The following is a 17,137-nucleotide window of genomic DNA, read 5'->3' as shown; positions in this document are numbered from 1 at the left end:
GTTGAGGGCAGAGGACCCTTTCCCCACCTCCCGTCCAAGAGGTGCACTTTCGTTTATCTCAGAAGCTGTTGCATACATTTTCAGATCAGCTAGGCCTACAGCCCTCCCGAGTCTCGAGGAAGGCACGGAAGGCACCAGCACGGTGCAGAGGGTACAGTGTGTATGGGGTAACCGTTACGAAATAGACAAGATTGTCGAATTCCATTTTCAAAGGGTTTGTTGGTTGTTTTTTGTTTGTGGGGTTTTTTTTCTTAGAGGCTTTTAGAAAGTGTTTAAAATAGAACCGAGGTTGTTTCAGCCTTCAGCCCACGCCGCTCCACACCTGCGTTAGCCCCGGGTGACCGCAAGATGGGCGCCCTCACGGACCTGCCCCCCGCCCCAAAGCCCTGCGGGGGCAGCGCAGCCGAGCCGCCCGACGAGCGAAAGGGGAACCAGCGCTTTCCTCAACAGCGCCTCGGTGCCCCGCGGCTGCGGTTCGATAGCAAAGCTGCCGCAGCGACACCGCCGGACGGCGCTTCCTCGGGCACGGCTGCTGCCCGGGCGGCTCTGAACGACGTCGAGGAACCCTCGCAGCGTGCAAAGGAAAACAGCCTTTGAGTTGTTTTTTTTTTTATTATTTGTTTTTGTGGGGTTTTTTGTTTGTTTTGGTTTGGGTTTGTTTTTTTCTTTTTAAAGGTTCTTTTTAGCATTAAGTGCTTTCCTCCCGCCCTCTCCCGCAGGGCCTCAGCTGCGGCCAGCGGCTGCAAAGGCCCGGCCGGCGGCGCCTCCCCTCCGCGGGGCCGCGCGCCGAGGGGTGCCTGCTGCAGCCGAGCGGCGGGGGGCAAGGCCCTGCCACCAGCCCCACAGGTTCCCTTCCCAGGGCGCGTTTCTGCCGCTCGGTTGGTGTGAGGGCGCGGGCGCAGGAACCGGCCCCGCAGCCCCCCTCTGGGCGGAGAGCGGGAACGAGGCAGCAACGGACGCGTCCCCTTTAAACACCGTCCTGTGTGTCCCCCCGCCCTCCACGTGGTGCGGGGCGGGATTCCGCGGCACATCACTTCCGTTTCTCTCGTGGTAGTGAGGAGCGGCGCGCGGAGTAGGCGTGAGTGTTGGGGTCCCCCTCGCGCCGTAGGGGCCGCCGCCATTTTCTCCGTCCCCGCCCCTGTCGCCGACTGCTGGGGCCTTGGCGCTGCCCGGCCGGGCGGAGGCATGTGGGCAGCTGGTGGCGAGGCTTCCCCTTTTCCTCGGTGCCGCTGTTTGCCTGCGGGAGGGTTGCCCGCTGTGGAGCGGGCCTGGGGCGGGAGGAGGAGCCGCTGTCGAGAGAAGCTGCCATGTTGGGGGGGCAAAGAGGATTTGAGTGAGGGGAAAATGGCGGCGGAGGACCGCCTGGCTCCGTTCCCCCTGCGCGGATCTGATCCTGCCCGCTGACGACCCCCGACCCTTTTTTTTTTTTATGCACTGCAGCTTTTTGTGGCCGCCGGCGGCGGTGCCCTGCAGCCGCCGTGTGCCACCCTGCCCCGGCCGGCGCTGGGGTCCTTGATCGCGCTCCCGCCTGCGGCCCTCGCTCCTTCCCAGGGGGGGTAACACGAGCTGTGGAAAAGGGGAATAGGGGAGGAAAATGGCGGCTGGGATCCGCCTACCTCGTGTTCCTAGCTCGTGTGGCCGTCTTTCTCCTTCTTTTTCTTGTCCACCTTGGCCCGTCTCCTTCCGCCCTCGCTCTCGCTGGTGCTTTGGTGTCTCCTCGCCCTCTGCCTGCCAGTCCCCTCCGAGGGGCACCTACCCACCCACGTTTCTTTTGCTCCAGTTCCGCCTCCACCTTCCTCCATGTCACTCCCCATTCTGATGAGGACCCTGAGGTTATGCCCTGCTGATGCCCGCGCATCAGTCTTTCGGGTTCGGCTCCACGATTTCATGTTGTCTTTGTGCTTATTTTTATGTTGTCCATACCGGCTGTCCTCTGCCTCCATCCTGCAGCGTGGCTTCTGTGTGCTTCCCCACACCCTGTTCATTTTAGTGTTACACGTTTCATCGTTGTGCTCCAGCTATTACGACAGAACTTATCCTACTTTGGAACCAACGTTGATCCACTAGCATTTCGGCTCCCGTTTTCATTTGCAAATATTTTTTTTTCACTACCAGTTTAAGACCACTGCTATTCTTACACCCCCACCCCCCCCCCCCCCCCCCCCCCCCCCCCCCCCCGAGATATGCTTCTTTAATCTTTCTTAGCCTTTCCTAGCTGTAGTTTTTTTATACACTTTCTCTCTGGGATGCTTATTTTATTCTAAAAGAAGAAATGAGTGTTATTGTTAGAATTGCTAGTGGCAGGCAGATGTGCAACTGCCTTATCTAACCAATTTGCATACCAGAGAGATGTAGAAGCGCACCTGGCAGCATTGCATTCAAAGAAAGCTGAATGTCCACTTGTTGGCAAATGAATAGGCTCTAGTGATGATGTGTTGAAGCTGCAGTGGAAGTGTGAATGCAATACCGTATACACTGTAACTGTGGTGTTTTGCAGACTTTTGGGTTATCGATGGGAACTTCAGCTTCATCTGTGACGATTATTTAGTGTGTTACTTGCAAATCTAACTGGTCAAAATGCCCATGTAGGAGTACAGGTAATGCTAGGGCCTTAATAGTTTATATTTGTGACTGTAATATGAAGAATTCAACTGGAGGACAGTATTGTGTTGTATTTTTTACATCATGGTTTCTGCCATATCTAGGGTTACATGAAATGGTGAAAAATTGTCCTTTGTAACTGCAGAAATAAAACATTGATTTAATGCAGTCGTGACAAAAAGGGGAAGAGGTAGAAGAGGTAAGAGTGATTGAGATCTTATCTACAATATATTAAGCTTGTATGAAAAGGCAGGAAGGTCTTTAGGGGAGGAGTCTGAACAAGAAGAGACTTTGCAAACAGTTTTGAAGATGGCTTTTCAGCTGTAGTGGGATGTATTATTGTATAGTGTTCTACTTATTTTTCTCTTCCTAGAATGCCTAAGTCAAAGGAACTTGTGTCTTCAAGCTCATCTGCAAGTGATTCAGATAGTGAAGTTGACAAAAAGGTGAACCTTACATGCAGTTTATTACTACTGTATTAACTCTTACGTTTCAGACTGGGGTTAGGGAATTAGGTGAGCATTATGTCACAACCTGCATGTCATTCCATGTAATTTATCAGACAACCCAAAACACCTGTTTCCCACCCACCCCACACTCCCCAACAAAAACAACAAAAACCACACCTGAGATAGGGTTTGGTGGATAAAATGTTTCTGCCTTAAGTTGCATTTTGTTCTCTCCAGAGTTTTCCATATGATGTATCTAACCACAAGCTTCCTAGAATTCTTTGCTGCTTTGTGGGCAAGTGATAGGAGGCTTCTGTGTAAGCTGCTCTGGTGGCAAGAATTTGGACTAATTTTGGGGATAGCCCCTTCTCCCTCCTTTTGGTATCTGGATTACTTATCCAAAAGAAAAACATTGACTTGCCTTGTTCTCCATGTACTGCGTGCTTATCTGTTCATGTTCTTTTTCTCGTTTCAGGTTCTTAACGTTTACTGTAATACCATCTGCTAGTTTCTCACTTAAAAGTTGAGCCAACCTGAATGTCTTTGAGTTGGTTAATTTTAACATATGTTGACTGTTTTAAATGTATTTGAGTGTTCTCTTTATTTTTAATAGTACTTAATTTAAGTTTGTATAGATACATCAGTTCTTATGAAAAAAAAAACAACCCAGAAAAAAACTGAGTGAGTTTATCTTTTAAGAAATCCTAGGTGGTAACACAGATGTCAGGTCTTCTAATGTAGTATGTGTAGAGACTCAGTCTTTACTGAATTGGTTCAAACATGATGTGGTTGCACTTTGCAATTAAGCATTCTGTCAGATCTTGAAAGAAGAGAAAAGTCAGGTGATTTTTTTTTTTTGATAGAGAAGTGTATTCCGAATATAGTCTAACAGTACTTCAGTGGGCAATAACGTGGGTTCTGTTTTTTTCTATTAAACCTTCCAGTGTGTTGTAACTGTCTGTCTTTAAAAGAGGTTATCAATACAACTGTAGCAGGTGAGACTAATTTTGGTATCTTTGTATTACACTTTCCTCCCTCCTTCCCTAGGCTGGGCATGGTCACTATATAACCATTAGGGAATGATTTTGTAGCATCTGCAGGTGATCCGATTACCCTGAGGTAATTTCTAGATCCTTCATTAGCTCATCTGATTTTTTTTTTCTTTTTAGAAGAGTTGTAAGCTGTCCTGCATTTTTTCTTGCACTCAGTAGAAAGGAAGGTGAAACTTCTATCAGAGTCCAATTTTTTTATTAACTACTGAACCAAAAGTTACTGTGCAGATGGATTTTGAATGTGCTGGTCTAATGTAATCTCTTTGAAGCCAAAAGTATTATGGTGAACTTCACTGGGAACAGATTAGGCTTATTTGAAGATACTTCTTTTTTTTCTATTCAGTCTAAATATACAGTATTGGATTCTTGGCTTCACAGCAGGAAGGTGATCACCGCTTGTAGCAGTAGTTTGTGACCTCTAACGTAAACTTCTCTGTAACACGAACAAGTTGTGGTTCATGCTCTTCTTTTTATATTTTTGCTCCAAGGCGAAGCGGAAAAGCAAGTGACTCCCGAAAAGCTGTAAGAAACAAAAGCTGGTGAAAGTTCAAAAGGTGCAGCGTCTTCTAAGCAAAGCAGTAATAGAGATGAGAATATGTTTCAGGTAAAACTGTTAACTCTTAGAGCCTGGTTAAGGTAACAGTTACATCATACTCAGTATAAATTTATGAGGTGGTCTGAATATCTTGGCAGCGTAGCACTTCGTCTGCTGAAGCCTTGGACAAAGGGAATTACAATGCTAGCATGCAGATGAGATGCTCAGAAAAAGCATTGTCAGGTTTCAGCAGAGTAAAAGAATCTGAGCTGTAGCAGTAGTTTTAATGCTGATGTCTTTGCCCTTGGTAACTCTGGGTAGTCATTTTGTTGGTAAATGAGGTATTTACCATGAGTATACTGTAAATATTAGATCAGGACTGTCTCTCCATGGAAATGTTTTTTAATCAGGGCTCTTGAAAAAAAGGTTCTTGGAAACCAAAATATGGACTCTTCATTTGTATTTAATTAGGTCAAGGGCAGCTAGGCTCCTGTATTGTAAGACAGCGTCTTGGAATAGGTTTGCTTGTTCCTTTGTTTTATGTTGCAGATTTTTCTCACTGAAGAATGAGAAAGGTATAATTCTTGACATTGTCCTTGTTTTTAAGATGGGATGAATGTACATTTTCAGTGACAAGATGCATTTGTGAATTCAAGGTATTGTAGCTTCTGGGGTTAGCTCAGGTGGTAGCAGTGTGCTGAAAGCTGTGCGAGAATATATGTAGCTCAGAATTATGTATTTTAGGGGTGTGGATCAAGGCTTATTAAATGTGCCTGGAAATTAAATTCTTAGAGACTCTGATTCTTAAGTTACTGAAAGGGTATGGGAGAAGTGGCTAATAAGATGGCCTCAACACTGAATAAGGGAAAAGAAATGGTGTGGGGCTGTAGTTGTGTGAAGTAATATGGCAAAAAACCCAACCAACTTTTCTAGAGAGATGACCTGCTTAACTGATATTGTAATACAGGGCAGTTATTTTTAATGTATCAGTTCTCGCTTTCCTCTTTGTGTATAGTTGGGAGTGAGAGCTTCTGTTGAAGGCAATGCCTGTACTTCCCCATTGAAGGAAAATTAAACTTCTAGTTCTGCTGGGGCATGCTTTGAACCATGTTGGAAAAAGGAGATAGTGTCTTCTGTATCTTAAGAGGTGAATTGCAGTTAGAGCTCAAAAAAATTATGTATAAGCTTTATGCTGTATGTGTAATAAGTTCAAAAATTCCAGCCTTGGACAAAGCTGTTAAAATTTTTACTGCTCTCTTGATGCAAAAAAACCCCAAACCTTTTCAAATAAAAGCAGAACTATTTGTGTGATCTGTTTCTTTCAATCTTTTTGACCTAAGATAATAACAAGTTACTAAAATAGGCAATAGAGGAGGACTCTTACACTAGTCTAAGAACAAGATTCTTCCAGTGTTGAATATAAACCAGAAAAAATATTTGAGTATCACCTTGACCTAAAATGTCAGTGTTACTTAGTCTCTGCCTGCCTTTTAGTTACAACAGTATTTCTTTTAGGTGGCTTATTGTGTTGTGTGAAACATTGTGAGCTTTTTCATGCTACATCAGTTTGTGTGGGTTAAGGAAGATGCAACTGTTTCAATGTAGAAATACCACTGTAGGTCTGAGGATACTTGCCCTCTCTCTACCCCCTCCCCAGGAGAGCATGCTGGAAGCTCTAGTTGCATGTTGATTTTTCAGGTTGTGTGTTTATACTTGAAACTCTCCTTTCTGCTCTCCCGCTGCAGTAAAATGATCTGTGATGTGCAAGTGACTTTGCGGTATAACTTCCCAGTGTGGCTTCAATAGATGGAAATCAGGCTGTAAAGCATTCACAGGATAATCAGAAGTTCTGTGGTGTCCATACTGTGTGTGGGAGTGGCAGCAAATGATGCAGAACTTTGCAACTTGTTGTTCTACGTTCTCAGGCTGCATTCTTTAAAGTATACAGCTTTCCTTAATATAGAGCTCATTGTGATGGCTGTATTCAGAAGATTCAGCATTTCCGTGGAGATGTACATTTCATTATTTTTGTTTGAGACTAGTGTTGGTATAATGATACTCTGAAACTGATTATGAAGAATAGTACAAGTGTAAGTACAAGGGAATTAATTCAGTATCAGAGATCAAGTGTATTTTTTTTTATTTACATGTCTTGGCCTTTTTAGTTTTTATAGGTAGCCTAGTATACCTTGGAATTGTTACAGGACTTGGGTGCAGTTGGGGTGTGGAAATTTATCCTCCTCCATTTGGCATGTGTTACTAGGGGCCTTAAAGACAAGCAGTATTCATGTTAATGTGGAAGGGTTTGGTGTTGATACATTAGATTCCTGTCCATGGCTTCAAGCCAACATGAGCTCTATATCGTGTGCTTTGGTTAATTTGACAGATCCTGTCATCTACCTACGCTTGCTTTGGGTAAGGTGTGTTCATGCTCTCAGGATGCAGTATTAATGACTACCCAGAGTAGAACCACTTTGTGTGATCAGGCATTTCACTGAAATTGTTACTTCGAAAGTTGCCCCTCTCTGTGTTGTCCTGCTTGTCCTTTTGTTATTATGAAGTTGGGGTTGTGTTTGCTTTTTTGACTTGTGAGAAATAAGTGCTTTGGTTTCCCAGTATAATGTCTTTATCATAGGCTCCTAAAAGTAGATAAATATATAAATTTATGATGCTCTAGAAAGGTGATTGGTTTAGCACATTAATTCTGAAACCTAGGTGGTCACCGATGCATTTCACAATGGATTTGTTGCGTTGCAGATCTTGCTGTTGACAGGAGTCTTTATTGTGCTCCTTCTAATGCTGTATATGCAGTTATCAGCTAAGAAAGGATGCTTTTTTGCTGTTTCTACTTCCACAGTTGTACACAGTTTAATCAAGCCTGTGGATAACTGGCTAGCTGAAAAGGGTCACATAGACATAGTCCAGCTGGCTGGACAAAAATGCACATCGCTCTCAGCTTATGTGAAGTAAAGCAAAAATACACTGTCTTTGGCTGTTCTTGTTACACAATAACAGGAAGATCGCGGTGGGAAAAGAATGTTGCAGGTGGGAACAGATAACTACAGAAGAGAAACTAGGGGCGGGCTTGGTATTTAGGCAACTAACCAATAATGAGCTTAACTTTTGTAATATGTATGAGCTAATTATAACAAGGCATAAAAGGTGACTGTAAGGGACAATAAACAAAGTCTACTGATCACTCATATTGAGTGACTGTGTCTTCCCTCCGTCGCAACACAAGCTGAACTGGAAATAGGAGTAACTGTGAAGAAGTGATTGCTGAAACTCATAGAGGAAGTCAGCTGCATAGTGTGAAAGGAACCAAGACACAGTACAGTGCATTTTATTCTAAGGAACAGAAACATGGAAATAATGCCCTTCATGTCTTCTGATTTATGTAATTCAATAGAATAGTGTAATCTAAGGAGCTGTAATATTTAATAAAAAGCATATGAATTTGTCTATGGAGATTGAACTGCGGTAACTACACAGCTATAAATCAATACAACCCTTGGACACTGCTGTGGTTATAGAGATACAGAGATGCTTAGATCAGTGAAATTATTCTAGGACTGTCAGCTGCTGCAAGAAAAAAGAATTGTATAGAAATGACTCTGTGCAGAATTGCAGGTAACTGTGCATCAAGAAACATTGGTTTACTTAAATAGTTAAATCAAGTTTTTAGTTGAAGTTTTTAACTTAGATGTTAATTGAAACTGTTCTTCAGAAGCCTAGTTAAAGCTTTTAGCAGTAGCAGCTTTTGCATACAGTTCAACTAAATGTTCAAATTTGATGGGAACACTCAGCTGAAATCTAGACAGTCATGTAAGACTTAATTTTAGCATTTTCATATGGAGCTGTTTCCATTTAAGGTGAGACTTAACTGATTGAGTAAATGTGAGCTTTGCATTATTGCCCTTTGTCTTACTGTAGTTGAATTAAGACAAAGTCTTGTCTTAAAATTCAAATCCTAACCCCTTTTACTATATTTGCAGCTGTAATCTGCTATATTGTATCAGGTTTTTTTCTTAAAGCAAATCTGGAATTACTTGGCAATGCACTAATATTCTTTGATAGCCCTGGAAAAATAAAGGTGTTGCAGAAGCTACTGCTTGAAGCTGTTCTTAATGGTGACCTTAAAAGTCACTGAAGTGTTAAAGGGTAAACCCAAGAAACGTTGTTTGTGCAGGCTACTTAGGATATTCTTTGTCAGCAGCGCTGATGGAGTTGGGCATGGTACCAAGTCTGGTCTGAAAGAACTAAGCTACTATGACATCATAACTTATTTTTGGATGTTATATTTGTAGTACTGTGAAACTATTTAATAAGTCAATCAAAAAATACTATGTTATAAACTGTAATGCCTTGTTCATTTTAAAGGATACTTTGAAGTAGAGAAACTGCTTCAGGCTTAGGGAATCTAAAGATGTCCAAATTGTTTTAAAATCAATTTTAGAGTTAATTTATCATGATCTGCATAAGAAGAAAAATTGCTTTAAGCAAACATAAAGCATTTTTGTTTATATCTATTTTGTGCAATAGTAGCTTATGACTTAAACCTCTGTTAATGATTTTAGTTGATTGGAGAGTTGTTCAGCTTTTCTGGTCAGTCTTAGTGCTAGTAAGATGTGTTTGGGCCCTTGTTAAATTTGTATCGAAGTGTGAGATGCATAAATTAAGGAAATTGAGAACTAAAGTTAATGTTTTTTCAGGAAGGAATATTCTATTTTAAAATGGTTTACTTCAGAATGTATTCTTTCTTCATAAAGTGTATCCAGAAGGTGCATGTAGTATTCTAAGAATTTCTTACATGAATTGTATTTTACTGTGGTTTTATTATTTAATTTCTGATTGTCAAGTTCACATTATACTTTGAATTTATGTAAACAAATAATTTTTTATTAAATTTGGAAAGACCTTTAATGAGCCTAAATGTGTAGCCTAAATGTAGACCCTATATGCAGTGTAAGGCATAGCTGTCACGTGTGACTGCACCCCCCTGGTCCCCTTCTCGCGCCCCCCCCCCCCCTCCCCCCCCCCCAAAAAAAAAAGTGCCCTCATAATTCAGTTAAGCCACTGTAGTGCAGAAATTAGGGAATTTCAACGTCATTTCATACTATGCTACATGCTGGTAAACTTAAAGGATTTGAATGGTTTTTTTGGAATACCTGGTACATTGAAATAACCTTTTAACCATAGTTCCAGTGAAGCACCATAAGGACTTGGGAATGGGCACGGGACAGTTGGTGGCTGAGTTTCATTTCCATCTGTGTATACTGTGTTTAAGAAAAGAAGGAAGAAACCCAAACAAACACGAAACAAAAACCCCTTTAGAAATTGTGGTTACCTCATGTGAATGTGTAGTTTGCTTTCTGTACATATGGAATGGACTAAAATTTGTGAGTAGAGCTCCCTCTTCCCTGTTTGTTTACAACTGCTGTGAACAAAGATGGTTATAATAGAGGCAAAATATTTTTGGAAAATAGCGAATCAGTGGCTTTTGTAAAAAATAAGCATGTTAAGAATATAGGTACTTTTATTCTAGGAGAGCTACTTTTCTGTTGAGCATTGAATGCTCAACCTGTTTTAAGTCATTGCTTACCAGCCTACTGACTACTCTGGATTAAGCTTTTGAACTAGTTGTGTCTCTGGTGTCTAAAATAAGCTGCAGTGTGCTATGTCACATGTCCAAATCTGATACTGCTGGGAAAAGTGAATGTTGTAATATGTAAAATACCTAAAAGACCCTTATATGTGTTTTGACAGATTGGCAAAATGAGGTATGTCAGTGTCCGTGACTTTAAAGGGAAAGTCTTAATTGATATTAGAGAATATTGGATGGATCAAGAAGGTGAAATGAAGCCTGGCAGAAAAGGTATTGTTCTGCTTCATGTTACTTTGTATTAAAACATTGTCTGCGGTTTGCTGGATCAAAATGGATTTTGCGTATCAAATTTGTATACTTTCTTGCTACATGGTATTTTTAAAGTAGTATTTCTACTTTTCTATAGTTTATATTTTAACAAATGGTTAGTTTTATGTGTAGATTATAAACAAAAGCAAAGTGGGTTCATTGGCCTGAGTCTATTTTCCCAGATGGGTCCTCCATGATTTATGGAGGCATCAAATACAAGCAGATTGGGTATGGCAGTTATAGCCGAGCTCCCTGTCCCCCGCCCCCAACTTAATCAACACAATTTATTTCTTCTATTACAGCTGGATTTTTAAAAAAAGCTGAAAAGATTTAACGTACTTATTTGTGATAAGATGTTAATTTCTTTAGAACAATTATGTCATTGAATTGCTATCAAAATTTAGCTTAAAATCATTAAAACATTTAATGTGACTAATTTTGGAAAAATATGTCAGTATTTTAGTTGAGGTGAAAATACCTCATGTTCCAAGTTTTGGTATTTCTAATTTACAACACAGCATAAGCCACTGTACTTTTAATTGCTACTCCCATCCTTGCTTTTTGTGGCATGCCTTCATGGAACCATTTCCAGAAGTTTACCATCTGCAAGATGAGGATGCAAGGATAGCTGCAGTAGTAGCGCTCTTCTAGAAGTCATGTTGCTTCTGTTAGAAAAGCCTTCTTTTAATTGGTTTTCATATTGTGCCAAGGAAGTAAGCAACTATGAAACATTCTACCTGGAAATTGAAGATGTTTAATGTACAATCTGTACAAAGTTTGTTACCTTATTCTGGTGTGTCTGGGGGGAATTCAGTGAATGCATGCTTGGAAAGCTTGAGGAGCACTTTCAACATTTTTTAAATAACCACTGAGAATAGGTTTGTATGAACAGGTGTACTGGTACTGTACAGGAAAACTTATTTTGGATTTGTTGTTGCTATGTAACTAAAAAATTACTCTGACTTTGAAGGACTTTAACCTGCTGTGTTTTGAGGTAGAAGTCTACAAGGGGCATAAAAGTTTGAGTGGCAAACTAGAATGAGATTTGATGGGTAGGCTAAGTGACAAAAATTACATGATGTAGGTAGAAGTGTTTACCAATGTGGCAAGAGGGTCTGAATTTTATTAGGATAAAATTAATAATAATCTGATACAGTATGTGAGATTAATGTTCTGTTGAGGCACTTAAGAGCTGCTTATCCAGCTGTCCTAAAAATGGTATAAGCAGTCCAATAAAACCCAGACCCTTCCTGCCCAGCCCCAACAGCTTAAATTGTATCAGATTGTTTCAAAGAGAAGGACTGAACTGGGTGCACTTAATCTGGTTTGTGGTTCAGGGACATCTTGACATTTGGTCCCCTAATAATGGTTACCACACCTGACTTAATTGTTTAAAATAAAATCTTGCCCTTGAAAGACTGGTGGAAAGCTGCTTAGAGTAGCTCCATGCAGATTGCTTGCTGCTCAGAGATGTTGTGGTGCCCTGGTAAGACAGTGATGGTAGAAGAAGAAAAGGGCGATGAGCCCCAAAAATGAAATTCAGTGTTTCACTTGTTTACAAGTCCGGCTTCACCTACAGGGAGAAAGCAATGAAGGAAAGCTGATCAGTGATGGGGGAGAATGGCAGTAAATGGGAGAACCATCTGGTGGGAAGAGAGTATGAGAGGTAGGCCTGTGGGTCTGTACTTGCGTAGGCCTGTCATAGAGGTTGTAGGGGAAGAATGAAGAGGCTAAGGCACAAAGGAAACATGTGCCTAGACTCAAGCCTGAGGAAGCAGATTTAGAACTGAGGACATAGGTTGTGGGGCACTGAATGATTATTGATTGAATGTCACTAGAAACTGCAGTGAACTTGAAGTGAAAAAATAATTTCCGTGTTGGTTTGTGAGTGTGAGGGAGTGGAATAGTTTCCAAAATGCTGCTTACAGTATGTGTTATATATAGTGCTTTAAAAAATGGGAGGAAAAAAACCCCAGGATTATGGTACTTTAAAAGTGCATACAAGTTCAGTCCAGAGGTATGGCGCTTAGAAGCCAACAGGAATACAAATATATTTTCTTCTTCTCACCCAGGGCTTCTGAGCTGCCTTCTGTCAAGGCCAGAGGTCTATTTTACTTTCCATGTTTAGCTTAATACTTGTGATTGGATTTGTTACACCATACTAATTGTCTTTGTAATTTAAACTTGTCCAGAGATCAGCTAAAGCGTAAAAGTTAAACTGAAGTGTTCCAAATAAGTACTTTCACTTTGTAACAAAGATGGTTGTGGAAGTATCTCAAGCATTAATAGTTTTGACATAGACTTTGTGTATGAAACCAGTCTTAATAAAATTATGTAAGATCCTGCGCCAAAATTTTCTTTTTGTCTTAAGTGTTTGTTTTTAATGCATTTCAGGTATTTCTTTAAATCCAGAACAGTGGAACCAGCTGAAGGAACAGATTTCTGATATTGATGATGCAGTAAGAAAACTGTAAAGACAAAGCCATACAGAAACTTCTATCATTTTCATTGTTCTAAGCAGTCTTTTTACATTGGCTTTAGTTTTCTAAAATATTGTTTTCCAAGCTATTGTATATTTGGATTGCAAAACGATTTGTAAGATGAATACTTTTTTTATGTGCATTAAAAGTGTATTCTGAGTGAGGCTATTTGTGTATACTTTACTAAAAGGAGATGTGTTGCTTTGACCTCATGTTGTAAAATAAACAAATCAAATAATATGTAAAGCATACTTGTTTATGGCCTTTTGATCAAAGATGTTTGCTGATAAGGCCACTTAATAGCTTTAGTCTTCTGGTTTAGTTTCAGTTTAGTTATCGGTTAAAATGAATTTGTTTTCTGAGGAGATTTCTGAGAATGTCTGCATTTAATTTTTTCTTTTATTTCATACTCTTTGGTATTTCCCTGACAGCTTTCTGCTTTAAGACTTGATACAAACAGTGAATACTTGGTAAAACACATTTTTGTAGATAATTTTGAATACTGTATTTGCTAATTTACCCTATTTATTCAGATGTAAACAGTCCTGAGTATATAGATTTTTTTTTTGCATTACTTGCATGAAGTGTTATGCTAAATAATAACACTTGCACACAAACCACATGCTATTTCTTCCCAGTTTTCTATAGCTTGCTTGACTTAGAAAATACAGTTAGCCTTTTTTTCTTGGACCCTAGACTTTAGAATGCAATGCATAAACTTTTACAGTAATAGACATACCTCAGAGTAAGTATTTAAAAGCTCCAGATGTGGTTATTAGTTAGGTACCTTTTTCAAGCTTTGCATTAAATTCATTCTCGAACACATACTAACTAGTTATTCTATAGAAAAGAACAGTTAACGTGTCTTTGTAGGGCTTTTGTTTGTTGGAGAGTATTGCGTAAACGATGCTTCAATTAGGCTGTAACACAGGTTAAACAGTCAAACAGGATTAAAATTGCTTCAGCTGAAGTGTCTGGCTGTCGTGCTTCTGGCCTGTCCACACTGCCTGCCCAAATCACTTAACTTGGCCTGTTTTGTGTGGCTTACATGTGCACAGCTGTTTTATCTTGTGTACAGAAGGTACTTGGTGCCTACAGTGGAGCACTGGTACATAGTGGATCATGTCTCCAGCAAACTTCACTTGTCAACCGTTGTACTATTCTGTTAAGAAAAGCTGTCCAGTGGAAGCTCTATTAGACTAGATGCTGCTCCAGTTGAAGGGCTTCTTTGTAGATGACACAAAACAATGGAATGAAGAAGGGGGAATACGATGTTTGAGGAGAACTCGGAGACATAAGAGGCATAGTAGTGTGGAAATTAATGGCAAAGGATCAAGGTTAGCTGACACATTAGCTGACACATAGTAACTACAGTGAAGAGCAGAACTGGAGAAGTTAATTTTCTGACTTATTTCAGTTAATTGAAGGAAGAAGATGAAAAAAATCATGAGAATTGACATTTCATGACTATGTAGTGAATATACAGCTTAATTGGTTTGGCTGTAATTCTGCCATTTGATGTTAAACAATGTCTTTAAATTTTGTATAGATAAACTGAACAAACAGTAAATCCTGTTTTGTTTATATTGCAGACAAGCATGGAAGTGCCATACACTGTTTCTGTGTTGCAGAATTTATAGTAATTCAATACAAACAGTTATTGAAGGGTGAGGAATAGTGACTGCATCAAACTTTAAATATTATGTCAGATATCTCCTGACTTACCCACTGTTGATGTATCACAAATAAAGTTAAGATCTGTTTTTGTGTAGCACTGCCTGAGGGTGAATAAAGGATGAAGAGATGTTTTGTGGTAGCAGATGCTTTTCTGGGCACAACATTGTATTTTGAGTGACTCTTAAAGACATGTATGGATATCTGGACCAAATAGTATAAATGTGAAATATCTGCTAAAATTTCACAGATGAGTGAATGAAATAAATTGCTTCAGATCACCATTGACAGGTTCTAGGTGTTCTTTATTTGCAGTATGTACATATGATTATTTTTTTCTTTTAAATCTGAAAGTTTGCAACCAGATGTCACCCATTTTACCTCAAAACTTTCATGTGGCTAAAGTGCGTGACTGTATTAGAGGAAACATTGTCCTCGCTTAGATTACTGTGGTAGTAGGTCATTGGATGGCAATTGTGTATCAGAGGACAATATAATTGTATTCAGGAAGGTGGAGGGTTAAATTCATTCATTTATAGGGGGCGTAAGTGAAGAAGTTTTAATACAGTGGTTAGTTCTCGTTGAAACTGATGGTAGCGGTGTCCAAAGAAATTAATATTTGTTAATCAAGAACTAGTCAAGTTCCTATATAGATGACTCCCTTGCTGAATTTGTGGTGATAATTACTGGAGCTGTTTATCCTATTTTACTTGATAAACTTGGGACAGTTTGATTTCACTAGGTCTGTGTTTTAAAAATGGCTTTCCACCTGCCACTCGTATTTCTGTGTGTAATAAAGTATCGTATATTTTACCTGACCCAATCTCAACATCTGCATGAGTGTCCTATAAAAAAGGTAACTAAAACTAGTCAGTTAAACACATGAACTCCAGAATGGGATGAGCTGAATTGTGAGCCAGTTCATTACACCTCAGATGACTGATGTGCTTGTTACTTGACAAAAATTTGACACATTCAGTGGTAACTTTGAAATAAATAGGTGGTAGTGATTTTGTCATATGTAATTGTCTATGACTGTAGTCTTTCTAATTTGAGAAGAAAATTCAGGGTTTTTTTTTTGAATAAAGATTATTTTCTTGCAGACAAAATGGTAGTTAGGGTACATGTAGAAGTGTCAATGGACAAAAATGGTGCATGAATGAAAAGGCTATGTTGTATGAGATAAAACCACTGCTCCCTTCCCTGTTGAAGTGGCAGAAGAAAGATACATTTAATTCTTGATGTTTATGCAGGGCACATTAGCAATATGTTTCATAAATGAAACCTACTATGGAGCTTAGGAGGAAAAATAAGTCACAGTTAGAGCAGCCAAAGTACCATATGTGTGATAAATCAACTGTCATGTATGATGTTGCTCTTATGTGGAGATGTTCATATTGAAATTAAACACATGCAGTACTCAGTTTGATATTTCTGCTAAAGGAATCACCCCAGTTGCGTACTTCTTATGTGATCAAACTTCTTATGTTAGCAAAAAAATTGGTGATTGTAATTCTGGTAACTCAAATGTCATATTGTTAACAATGTGGAATGTTTCATGTTTTGCTCTGGTGGTATCTACTACAGAGGCCACTGGAAATTTGAGCCCTCCAACTGTAATTACCTTAATGTTCAAATAAAAAATAGTTTAAATGGCATACGTGTAATAACAATCTGAAGACTTGGAAATAAATGAAGACTTCTGTTGACATAGTGTTATTTTTAATAGAAATTTAGCTGCACTAAAACTTGCTTTTTCTTAAATGGTTATAGGAACTGCTGGTTGTTGCAACTTGTCATTTGGAAATCTGAAAACTTAGCCATCTTATTCTTGGTCCATGTTTTTGGGTGGGAGCCTGATTGTGTAGCCTTGAGGGATGGAAGTTTTTCACTATGGCAGAAGAACAGGTGTCATATAAACAATGGAAGCAGCAGATATAAACACACTTTCAAACATCAAATGGAAGGGAAGTGCCTGATAAGTTGCAACTGTTAAGAAAACGGCAGATTCTCTTTTTCAGCGGAGTTTCTTTTTGATCTGACAATAAACGTAACCATAGATTAGACAGAAAAAAGCTTCTCACCATTTATTTATTATCACTGGTCAGTTAGGTCAGCGTAGGCTTCTTTAAGAAGGGTATTTGCTTGGTGTGAACTGATTTTTAGGGAGTGGATTAACTGGTTGATTGTAGCTATGAACCTAACAGGTAATTCTTCAAGTAATTTTGATTATCAGTTTATAGGCACAGAAAGAGAGATGACTGTGGCTGAAAGGAAGAGGTGGAGTTTGGGGTTGGTGGTGGGTCATCGTGTCCTACCGATTCTCATTTAGTGCCACCCACTTACTGATCGGATTCATCTTTGGCTGTGGCTCCGGTGGCTATGCATTGTAGAGCAATCTGATAGACAATGTTTTTCCTGCTGTGAACCAA

General features: G+C 39.8%; 1 protein-coding gene across 1 annotated transcript; it reads left to right on the top strand.

Moving 5' to 3' along the window:
• The first annotated feature begins 976 nt into the window (after positions 1-976).
• SUB1 (SUB1 regulator of transcription) lies at positions 977-16,414 on the top strand. Its single transcript, XM_037373492.1, is given in 5 exon segments — positions 977-1,078; positions 2,975-3,063; positions 4,591-4,706; positions 10,404-10,512; positions 12,946-16,414. Coding segments are annotated over 4 exon segments (393 nt in total). The 5' UTR covers positions 977-1,078; position 2,975; the 3' UTR covers positions 13,026-16,414.
• Positions 16,415-17,137: the final 723 nt, after the last annotated feature.

Source organism: Falco rusticolus, chromosome Z (assembly GCF_015220075.1).
Source record: "Falco rusticolus isolate bFalRus1 chromosome Z, bFalRus1.pri, whole genome shotgun sequence".
Lineage (NCBI taxonomy): Eukaryota > Metazoa > Chordata > Aves > Falconiformes > Falconidae > Falco > Falco rusticolus.
Note: the sequence above shows the minus strand (reverse complement) of the source record. Positions and strands in the feature narration are given on the sequence as shown.